Raw genomic sequence first — 12006 nt, forward strand, 5'->3', positions numbered from 1 at the left:
TATTAATTTTATATGTCATAATTATATTTTTAAAAAGCATGATTTTAGGCAACTCCCCAAGTGAACCTCACGAGCAGAAGTCCACAACAGGTCCAGTACATTTGGCCATTATGTTTAATATTGGAAACAAATTCATTAAATATCTTACCTTTACACTTAAGACACATTGGATGCTATATTCCAACTATAAGAGGTCATTTACAAGGATTTTTTCGAACAATCTTAAGACAAAAAAAAAAAAAAACTTTCTTAAAAAATGAATTTTGGGAATGCAAAATATTCTTAACTTTATTCTTAAGTTATAAAATTAGAAGAAAATAGCAATTAAGAATAATTTTATTCGTTATAAGTGTTTGCATATGTATTATTATTATTGTATAAATATAAAATAATTGTGTAAAAATAACATCAACATTCTTCTTTTTCTTCACACTCCATCCCGGTAGGAGGCGGTAATGCATCAAAAGCTTTTTGCTAATCGCCATAATAAAGTGCTAGAGAAGAAGTAACGAAGGATGCTGCACACGAACTAGAGGAATTTGGGTGATGTTCCTGGCGCGAAATCTTTAAGTTTATATCCTCCATCAAATTACCTCGTTCCACGTGAATATTCGCATATATATTAGCCCGGTGAACGACAGAACAAATCTAAACCTCAAGATAAACATGTCAGCGAGGAAGCGATGAGTTTCTGTTTGTTTCTGGATCAGAGGTTGCTGGCTACGCAGTAACGTGTGACGAAACGAACATGACCGAGGCCGGAGCGGAGAGAGACCGGGGGAAAAAGCTCTCGAAATCGGTGTGTGTTTATGACTGTCGCCCGGACAGCAGCGCAGCGCCGGGGAGGACGCTAGACGTCGCGAACAACGATTACAATGGCTTTCTTCAGGCTCTGAGACAGGTAAATCAGCTGCTCTGTTTACCAGGGTAAATTACCCGCACGCAGTGTCATCTCATACATCTTGTTAACACAGGTACATTTAGCAGTGACTGGGTTCTCTTTTCATTTTAGGAGTTTTCACTGTCGACAAACGAGACTTTCGTTATCAGCACGACTGACCGAAAAGAGATTGACGAACAACTTTACAGTAAGAGTCATTGGTTGCAGTTTTTTTATGTATATATTTTTGCGTGTCAAACCGGTAAATAGTGTTGTATTTACATATGTTAACAGTAAGAGCTTTCAACGTTTTTAAATAAATATATTTATTTTCATTTTCATATAATTTCTATTTTATTTCAAAACTGTAAAGTTGACTGTGAGTCAAGAAAATATTTGATGCTTTTAAGTTAAATATTGTATTTTACTCATTTTCAAGGTTTTCAGTGTAGTTTTAGTTTTATTTAAAAAATGTAAAAGTAAATAAAGTGTTTTTTATTTACATATGTACATTTTTTTTAGGGCTGCAACTAACGATTATTTTGATAATCGATTAATCGGACGATTATTTTTTCGATTAATCGGATAGGTTTTTTTAAAAATTCAATTTGATTTTTGTTTATAACTAAATAAAACCCTAAATCAGGGTATTTATGTGTAAAAGTGTACTTTAAAAAGTGCAAAAGCCACACATTGAGTTTTACTAATATAATCTTTAATTTTTACATTTTAAACCCCAAACACAAAAGTTTGTCCAGTTTTTAAACAGTAAAACTTCTTTAAATATCCAAAATATATATAAACAAAATAAAATATTGAGTTGCGCTGCTCATATAAACTTCACATTATGAAATTAGGACACAAACATGTTTGTAATAAGATATTAAGCAGCAGATTTTGAATTCCAATGTAGAATGCGATCTGTTATTTCTTGATAACAGACCGCTGCGAAGTATAACACACCAGAAAAACAGAGCGTTGCTATGGACGCAGGATTCTAACCGTAGAGACGGAACAGACTATTTTCTTTAGCGGAAGCAATACAATCATTTTTAAATCAATAAACTCCTTTTTAAATCAATATTTTGTGTAAAATAATTGATTTATTTGGTGGGTAGCCATGTAATAAGCGGGATTATCCCTTACATAGTAGACAAATGCTATAAAAAAGAGAGCGGAATGGAGGTACGCAGCTGACAACAGGCTTGGTTAAAAGTACAGGAAAAATGATGTATTACTGCACAAGCATTCGCTGAAAACCACAGTGACTAAAAAACAATATTTTACTGCTGCTGTTATTTAACTGCCTTTATATTTAGTGCTTCACTTTGTAAACACCATTTAATTTAACCTATTTCTGCAGTTGCGCTATTTTAATCCATCACTTATGTTGCGAGCGAACTGATTGCGCAACCTGATGCTCGATACAAAATAGATCCAGTGTGACTGTCCCGAAGTTAGTAAACAAAGCTGTTTACACAGTAGCATTGAATTCAACTAGACTATACCATTTTCACATCTTCATATAATGAGAATATACAGTTTTTGCTTGCCGTGCTGATGTTTCTCTCCGATTACTCTCTGCCATTTCGCGTGACTGCGTTGTCATGAAAGTGACGTTATCAGCAACGCTCCCCGTGACGTGAGCAGACCAACTAATCGACAATGACATTCGTTGACAACGATTTTCATAATCGATTATTATCGATTTTATCGATTAGTTGTTGCAGCCCTAATTTTTTAATGTATTTTTTTTAACTATACAGTATATTTTTCAAACATGTATTACAAAAATAAAAATGTACATTTAAAATTATTATTGCATTTTTTAATTTAGTTGTTTTATTTATAAAAATGTAAAAATAGTTGTTTTTAAAAAATGACTTTTTCATGTACTGATATGGATTTGTTTGTGTTTTGATGTAACAGAGCAGCTGGTTGATGGGCAAACCTTGCAACTGTTAAAGTCTGTGAATCAGGAGCTGCCTACGGCGTTTCAAGAGCGGATTGAGTTTCTGCCGCACTACCATACTCTAGTGCAATGTGGCATGTATGAGTACTACGCTAGTGAAGGACAGAAAGCGTTGCGTAAGTTTGCACACTCACCTCTGCCATGCTGGCATACATATACACATATACATCCTCATAGTCATATCATCCTATCGTTAGTGTGTGAGATCGCCGAAACACAATATTATCGTGGGGTGTGTGTGGGGGGGCTTTTTTTACTTTTCTGCTCTTTTATTCTAGCCTTAATTTACTTTTTTATTTATTAATATATTTGATTATTTGCTTTTATTATCACAGGAAATGACACACACAAAATGTGAATAATTTTCCATCAATTTGCGAACTAAAAAAGATAAAGTTGATGATAAAGAAAAATTTCATGTCACAATATTGGAAACATTTCAGTTTTAAACCATGAAGCGAGCCAGTGGATATCACTCAAGCAATGTGCAAATCTATGTGAGAGTTATGCCGGTAAAGAAGTCTCAAACCATAGTCAAGTATTCATTACAGAAGTAAAAGTAACAAATGACTAAGCGTTCGGCTGCTCATGCTGCATTAACCGCACATATTCTCTCAGAGACGACGAGAGATGAATCTATTTTTTAAAGGGGTGGTTGATTATGATTTCACTTTTCTAACTTTAGTTAGTGTGTAATGTTGCTGTTTGAGCCTAAACCACATCTGCAAAGTTACAACGCTCAAAGTTCAAAGCAAAGGAAGATATTTGCTTTTAAAGAAAAGGACTACAGCAAACGGCTGGTAGAGACTGCACGACATTCCTCCCTGGTTAGTGACATCACCAACCCTAAAATTTACATAAAACCCGCCCCCAGGAACATGCAGTCCATGTTGAGAAGAGGAAAAGTTGTTGTATAAGAGTACATTTGTGAGTCAGCTCAAACTTTAGCATCCATCTTTTCACATGCAAATAGAAAGTCACTCTGTGTGCATCTCACAACAGTTCCTATACGAGCGATTTATAGATTACCATGACAGAATATGCTAATTGAAGATAGTTAACTCCACATCAGCAACATAAATTCATCAACTAATCATTCAGAGACGTCCTGTTGCATTCTACATGTTGTCACTTCTTCTTGAGTCTCTCCATCTTTGTCTGACTCAGTTTGAACATTAAAGGCAGAACAGTTTCTGTCATTCTGTCATGAGGTAATTGCAGCTGCTAACACACAGCTCTTGAAACCCCGCCCTCTGCAGCAGCTCATTTGCATTTAAAGGGCCAGGCACAAACCGGTGCAAAACTTTAACATGCTATATAAAAATATCTGTTGGGTATTTTGTGCTAAAACTTCAAACACACTCTCTGGGGACATCAGAGATATATTTTACATCTTGTGAAAAGGGCATTTTGTTTGTTTCCAGTTTTTCAGATCATTTTAATATGGGCATTTAATGTCAACTGTGCATCAAAAATAATGCCTAGATTGTGCACTTGAAACAATTGAGATACTGAATTGAATCAGTTAATAAATTGAAATTAAGTTTATGCAGAGCCATCTGCATTCTAACAAGTAGACTTTCAGTTTTTGACTCATTGAGTTTAAGAGAATTTTCTTGCATCCAAGCTTTTATTTCATCCAAACAATTTGTGAAAAGTGTAATTGTAGAGGTAAGGTCAGGGTGCGTAACTGACATAAATCTGTGTATCGTCAGCATAATGACACCCCAGAATAAACTTTCGAATGAAAATAATCTCATTTAATACAGTTATAATTTTTCAATGTAAATTATTTAATTTGATTGGTAACAGCCTAGTGTCTTATTATTTTAATTGAATATATTGATCAAATTTAAGAAATTGAAATGAAAGATGGAGCATACATTTAATAAAATCAGGGGAAAATGCCCTTTAAAGGTACAAAAAAAATATTTGAAAGTGTTTTCAAACAGTGATGTAATGAAACATTGACAATTTAAGTTTGAAGGGAGTAAAGCCTCTGTTTAGGCTATTAAGGAAAAGTTATTTTGCCAAAAGAAGAACTTTTATTTTAAATAAAAGTTCATTTTAAATCAGCCTACTTCAGTGTGATATGTTACCATATCATCATGCTTAACACTGTGAATTTGAATAATTGTAATGTGATGATCAGATGCAGATATCGAAATCAAAGAATATGGGCGGTTTGCGGGTGGATTATTTATTTTAACAGTGGATTTGGGTGACTCAAAGTGCACCAGATTAATGAATTTATCTTTAAAATGTACAAAATTTTCTTTACCCCCCTAGAGGTACCGAGCTCCACCCACAAAAATAATGTGGGAAACACATTAGGCTATATGATGATCTACGAAAAATACTAATTTAATTACCTCATTATTAAATTAATGGTAAAATTATTAGGATTTTACCACCTCTGCCTCATTTTGAGCCAGGAAAAACCCTGAATCAAACACAACACCGGAGATGCCTATCCACCCACGCATCCACCCACGCAGGATGTAATGACATACAGTATCAAATGCAGCGCTAAAGTCTAACAAAACTAAAATTCTTCAAGCACCTGTGTCAGGCCAGATAAGGTGAGAAGGTCATTCGGACAGGAGCGGTTCTGTGTCCTGATCTAAATCCAGACTGAAATTGCTCTAAAAGATTATTTGTGGACTGATATTTCTGTAACTGACCAACCACAATCTGTTTGAACACCTTTGCCAGAAAAGGTAGATTCGCTTCAGGCCTATAGTTGCGTAAGTATCAGCATCACACCCAGGTTTTTTAGGAACTGGTGTGATTGGCGCTGTCTTAAGGGTCAATGGATCCTGCCCAGTCATTAGAGAATTAATTATGATTACAGTAATGGAAGCTAATCTATCTAAGCTTTTATTATCCTTGCAGAGCGTGTATGCTGTGATTTCCTGTGAAATTATGGCACGACAAATGAATTCTAATAATAATTTTGATAATAATAGTAGCCTAATAATAATAATTTAATACATTAATTGGAAATGCCTAATCCTCTCGATATTGCCTATAGCTGATGCTTTTGATGATATCTCTGGCTGTCGTCGATACACTATATTATTGTCTATATCAGCATGATATGTACACTGTGCCAGTTTAATGTGTGCTGTGTTTCTCTTTTTGTTGTGTTGCAGCCTATGCTTTTGCTGAGCTCATTGATAACGCGCTGTCAGCCACAGGAAAAAACACGGGAATCAGGAGAATTGAAATCAGATTGGTGAGAATTCAACACTGACCCTCACTCTTTATTACAAACCCTAGTGAACTGTCTCAGTGTCAGTGGCATACGTTATAAAGGTGTGACTGGATTCATTTTCAGTAAGACATTTCTGAAAAAAACTAAACAAAACAAACACACCCGTAACCAACAGAAACACACCCTTCCCTTCATTTTTCATTTATGGATGAATCCGCTGTTATTCAACAACAGCATATCTTGGTTCTGTGAAACTAGCAAAACTAATGTTACTCACATATCGAACAGAAACAAAGCAACCTCGGCATCCATTTTCAGACCTTTCTATCATCTTATTAATATATTTATTTTTTTGTGCTGGAAAGAATTTAGAATTTCTTTTTTTAGCCAAAACAAACAAGACCTCTTATAAAGGAGTGTAACTTTTCTGCCTGTTGTTTAGAATTTTTTTTTTTTTGCTATTTATATTAAATATTTATTTTAAAACAGCCATGCTGATGGTCATGCTAATACATTTGCCTGCATTTCTCTGCAGTACCACATTCAAATATCAGATATTACACATTTTATTGTTATCTGAGAAAAATAGTATTCAGTTCATTCAGTGAATTATGCAGTAATCTACTTTTTGTGGCACTTATTGCACATTGACCTACTATTAGTTTCCATGATCCAGATGTTTTGTTCTCTGTGTGTTTTTCAGCTTTTCGATGAGTCTCAGGGAGGACCTGCTGTTGTGGTGATAGATAATGGATGTGGAATGACATCTAAACAGCTGAACAACTGGGCCGTTTACCGTCTGTCAAAGTTTATACGAGAAAATGATATGTGAGCTACTCCAAAACTACTCATAATTCTATTCATGCTGGTACTTATAATGTTAAAACAAGGATATTTGCATCCAAAATGCCCTCTTCATATTTTTGAAATAATATCCAGCTGACCTGTGATCATTGTATGACGCCTATTAAAGGCCACATTTACACTGCAGGTCTTAAAGCCCAATTCCGATTTTTTGACTAAATCATTTTTTTTTTGATTACCAGCTTACATGTTCTTTTAAAAGTGACCCAAATTCGATATCTGCATTTACACTATTCACTTGGCTAAACAACCAAAGCTAGGCGAATGAAGCAATGATCACTGCTGTAATCGCCGTGGTTTGCGTCCACCTGAATTGACGTCATTCGCCACCATTGGTTATCCGATCTGTCCGCTTACATGGCAGACGCAAATCCGTGTATCCGATTCAGATCAGATTTATTTCCCCATATGAATAAGGCCTGAAACCAATCTGAGAATCTCGGAATCCATGTGCTTTTTTTCCTGCTTACATGTTCATGGGTCATATCCGATCTATGCCACAGTGGCGGAAAAAATCGGAATTGGGTCACTGAGCCATGCAATGTAAATGCAGACATAGATTCAATTACTAATTGTCATATAAAGCTTGCCTTGATAACCATCAGCGTTTTTTCTCTTTGTTGTGGACATAGCGAAAAACCTGGTTATGTGCGACCAAGTCCAGTTCCACGCAGTCTGAACAGTGACATCTCATATTTTGGAGTCGGAGGCAAACAGGCTGTGTTTTACATCGGCCAGTCTGTCAGAGTATGTTTGCATGCATTTTTTTCAACAAGTATCATACTTTCAAACTAATACAGTAGATTTGTTACATCCCTTTTCAATAAAGCAGAACAGATGTGTCCATTAAGGAATGGCAAATTAAAGACTTTTGTTAAAATGATCCATAAACCAGGTTGGATCAAGCGGTCTGATCCACATATGTGTGTCATGTTTTCAAGTTTTGTTTAGCTCAAGCCCACTGACTGTCCACGCTTGAGTTTTGCATTATCGTGAATGCTTCAGTTAAAATCAACCAGACAAAGTTACAGTGAAAAATAAGAGTTTTATTTTGCAGTGTTTGTGAGAGTTTGCATGGACAGTCAGTAAGCTCACACTGAACTTGGACAAACCATGGGGTGTTTAAGGTAGTGATTTTACAAATGATTGGTTAATTGTTTTTTTATAGTTTACATGGTTTATTTAAGGAATAGTTGACCTCATTATTTACCCGCCCTCATATTAGTCTCTAAGCACTTATGCATTTCTTTACATAAAAAAAAAAATGTTCACAGTGCCTCCTATGGCTGTCAACCTCCAAAAAGGGGAGAAACACCAAAAAAGGGCTCTATAAAAGTTGCATAGTAGTTTTAAGTAGACTCGTCATTGATTTCCAGGCCTTTGTAAACCATACAATGGCTTTGTGGCAGAGGTAAAGATTTTGAGTTAATAACCCTTTTTAAAAAATTTTAAAGATATATTCTTGTAATGTGTGTTTCAGATGATCAGTAAACCTGCAGGCTCTCCAGATGTTCATGAATTTGTCATGTCTAAAGACGACTTTGAGCGCAAGGAGTTAAAAAAGGAAGATATTTACTCTGGCTTCATTAGAAACAGGAAGGTGAGGGAAATACAAGTCATCTCATGTCATTGTTGGCTCCTGGATTTTGTTTTTAAATGTATGTGTGTGTGTGTGTGTGTTTTGTTTTCTTTTGCAGCCTGGGGATTGCTCGCATGTGAATGTCAGCAATGAGCAGTTTCTGCAGTCTATTGTGATTGAAGAAGATGGAAAGGAGAGTTTCACTGCAGTTGTCATCACTGGAATCCTTCCAGAACACGTCACCTACCTCAAACAGTATTTCACTCTGTGGACCAGAGAGTTAGCGTACGTCCCAAAAACTCATACACAAACTCCTCCTTTAGGGGGCATTTAAACCACATCATTATCAATTAAAAACTTTAAACTTTTTATCCGTTCTGGCCATTCATTTACACGAGAGTGGTGTTTTGGGGGCCTGAAAATGCAAGTTTTTAAAAATGACTCTCTTGGAATCTGCAAACAAATAACTGTTCTGAGCCAATTATTTTTAATGAATTAGTCTCAAACTCATTCATTTGTGTGCAAAAAACTAACGACTACTATATTAATAATAATAGTACATAGTTGATGTGTCCTTAAGAACTGTGAGATGTGCATCAGTTCTGTATTAAAAGTGATGTACACATAACAGTATGCACTACTCAGTCGTCTGCAGATGGCAATACATGGTGCTTCTATAGCTAGCATTTATTTTTATTTATTTCGTAACACTTTACAACAAGGTCCAATTAGTTAATGTTAGTTAAGGCATTAGTTAACGTTATCTAGCAATGAGTAATGCATTTGTTACTCTTTGTTAAGATTAGTTAATTAAAATACAGCTGTTCATGTTAGTTCAAGATACAACTTTTGATTTTATTAATGTATTAGTAAATGTTGAAATTTAAATAATATTCAATTGAAATTGAGCTAATATTAATACAGTGTTTTCATTGTTAGTTCATGTAATTTATGTAGTTAACTAATGTCAACAAATGGAACCATATTGTAAATTAACAATTTTTGATTTTTTTTGTTTTGTTCATTTTGTGCTTTGGGATTTCTGTGTCTGTTGTTGTTTGATTAACATTAAAACAGACTGTAGCTGGTTTATTAGGCAGCTGTCACTTTAAGAGCTGCACGGATCCAGTATACTGTTACACAACTCTTTTTATTTCTCAACTGTTTACGCTCATTTAGGACATACATTTACAAGGATACTTGGCAATATGGCCATTTTGACATTATTTTGTGTGAAAATGTCCTTTTAAGTGCAACAAGATTTGAAAGAGAACTCGAGTCCTCTTGCTCTTTAAAACCAATGCAAATGATAAACTTTCATGACGATGCACAGCACTGGCCCGATCGGGCAAGTGAAAATTCCGTCAACTGTCCCTAGCGTCGTTTATGCGGGCCCCTGGGCTTCAGGCAGTCATTATTGTCAAGCCCTGATAAAAGCTACAATTTATTTTGAAGGCAAGCCATGGGCCATTTAATACTGTTTGTTTTATTTCAGGCATACTTACCATTATTATATACACGGAGCTGATGGAAATGACACGAGAGAAAATAGTAAAACTGACCATTCCTCCAACATTGACATTCAGGTATAGATGCTTATGTATTTCTGGCACCAAATGCATTGATCATTCAGTTTTTGAGTTCCTTTTATGCATCAGAAAGCTCTTTTTTCTGAAGCTCTCTCTTTCTGTTTTCTCAGATCAGTTTGTTTGAGCGTTCCACTCGAGTTCCCCGTGTGGTGAATCTGAGGGAGGTTAATAATGACATGCAGACTCTGTATGTCAGCTCCAGTGCTTCTACTTTTGAGTTTAAAGCCACCGGCGCTAGAGATTCCTTAGTGGAGGGATTGATCCGATATCACCCGTTCCTCTACGATCAAGAAACATACCCAATGGATCCATATGCTGCCTCAGCAGGTATTGTAAATCAGTGACATTAATTAAATTTAAAGGGTTAGTTCACCAAAATGTTTACTTCAGTCATTAATTACTCACCCTCAGGTCGTTCCAAACCCGAAAGACCTTCGTTCATCTTCGGACCACAAATTAAGATATTTTTAATGAAATCCGAGAGCTTTCTGATCCCTCCATAGACAATAATTTAATTATCACTTTCAAGCCCCAGAAAGGTACTAAAGACATTGTTAAAGTAGTCCATGTTACTCCAGTGGGTCAACCTTAATTTTTTGAAGCGGCGAGAATACTTTTTGTGCGCAAAATCAAAACAAAATAACAACTTTATTCAACAATTTCTTCTCTTCCATGCTTGTCTCCTACTCTACTCACGTAGTTTTAGTTTCTGCAAGTCCCACCCACTGATCTGTAATAGGTCTGTAGCGTGAGTGTTTGTAGTCTCAACCCCTCTACAAAGATATGGGACTTCCTGCTCAGATTGACGCAAAATGACGATTTTTACATCATTATAAGCAGGAACTGCAACACTGAAATCCGTATTTCTCCCGTCTCAGGGGAAAATGAGGGAATAATACACGACCATTCAAAAATATGACTGGGTTTCAAACGATACAAAGCTTGATGCAAATGCATTTTTTTTTTTACTAAAGAATAGTTTGCAGATTCATCAGCAAAAGTCAGCTTTAACACTCAGCAAGGAGTTCGTAGGCTGCTCTGCGTACACACTCAGTACAGCAGCAATTATACTCTTAACACAGACCACTAAACTATGTCATCGCTTCAGGTTGAATGATTGTGATTGGTTAAGAAATAGATCAACTTAGAAAATATCCACATATGGGCTTATAGAAAGCATATGCTTCATGTCAGAAGCATATCCTTTGATTTTCCGGATGACAACCAAGTTCCCGGTTTAGACACAAAGTGGCCCACTGAGGTCATGAATCTGAGTTTCTAGGCTCCAGTTTGTCTGTCACATTGTGTCTGTACTCGCACGCACACACAGACACAGATACACAGCGTCTTCAGTTGGAGTTGGTCGAGCTTTAGCCCTGATCAGGAAACTTTACAAAAACATATTGACAAGATATACTTTCTCTCAGTTAGAGGTTCAGACAGTTTTAGTTATTTATTCTCTAGTGATTAAAGTTGAGAAGTAAAGTAAGAATTGGTCACGTAGGAGACAGGGCTGAGTGACCCCAGTGACCTAGGCTGTCAGGGCCAGCTGGAAGAGTAAATATATGTTTTAACATGTGTTGGGTGCTTCTCCCACAAAAAAAGAGCGAGCACGCTGTTTCAGTGAATAGACATGTAATATATTTCAGAATCCACCCCTTCAAAACCTATTCTAATAGACCCCAAAAACAAAATCAAGTCTTTGTAAAAGGGCATAATATGGCCTCTTTAAATAGTTTCTGGTTATTTGGGACAGCAAGTTTTCATTTACACTTTCAATGTCTAGATTAATAGAGGAACAGCCATAAAAATGTGCGGTCATTGTAATGTTGGAGTAACATACGCATAAACATTTTGTCTTTGTTTAAATTGTAACTCCTGTTGTTTCAAAAAGTATTAGCACAC

The 12006-nt window shown here is 35.9% G+C and overlaps 1 protein-coding gene across 1 annotated transcript in view; it reads left to right on the plus strand.

Moving 5' to 3' along the window:
• Nucleotides 1-493: 493 nt before the first annotated feature.
• The window catches only part of smchd1 (structural maintenance of chromosomes flexible hinge domain containing 1), a 55653-nt gene continuing 44140 nt past the window's right edge, over nucleotides 494-12006 (plus strand). Inside the window, exons 1-10 of the mRNA XM_081393853.1 lie at nucleotides 494-901; nucleotides 1013-1088; nucleotides 2810-2968; nucleotides 6008-6090; nucleotides 6773-6897; nucleotides 7566-7680; nucleotides 8414-8533; nucleotides 8631-8797; nucleotides 10008-10098; nucleotides 10212-10428. Of these exons, the coding sequence (XP_081249979.1) occupies nucleotides 749-901; nucleotides 1013-1088; nucleotides 2810-2968; nucleotides 6008-6090; nucleotides 6773-6897; nucleotides 7566-7680; nucleotides 8414-8533; nucleotides 8631-8797; nucleotides 10008-10098; nucleotides 10212-10428 (1306 nt within the window). The 5' untranslated portion in view covers nucleotides 494-748. The remainder of the gene's footprint in view (nucleotides 902-1012; nucleotides 1089-2809; nucleotides 2969-6007; nucleotides 6091-6772; nucleotides 6898-7565; nucleotides 7681-8413; nucleotides 8534-8630; nucleotides 8798-10007; nucleotides 10099-10211; nucleotides 10429-12006) is intronic.

This window comes from Scardinius erythrophthalmus (genome assembly GCF_964197995.2).
Source record: "Scardinius erythrophthalmus genome assembly, chromosome: 2".
Taxonomy (NCBI): Eukaryota; Metazoa; Chordata; class Actinopteri; order Cypriniformes; family Leuciscidae; genus Scardinius; species Scardinius erythrophthalmus.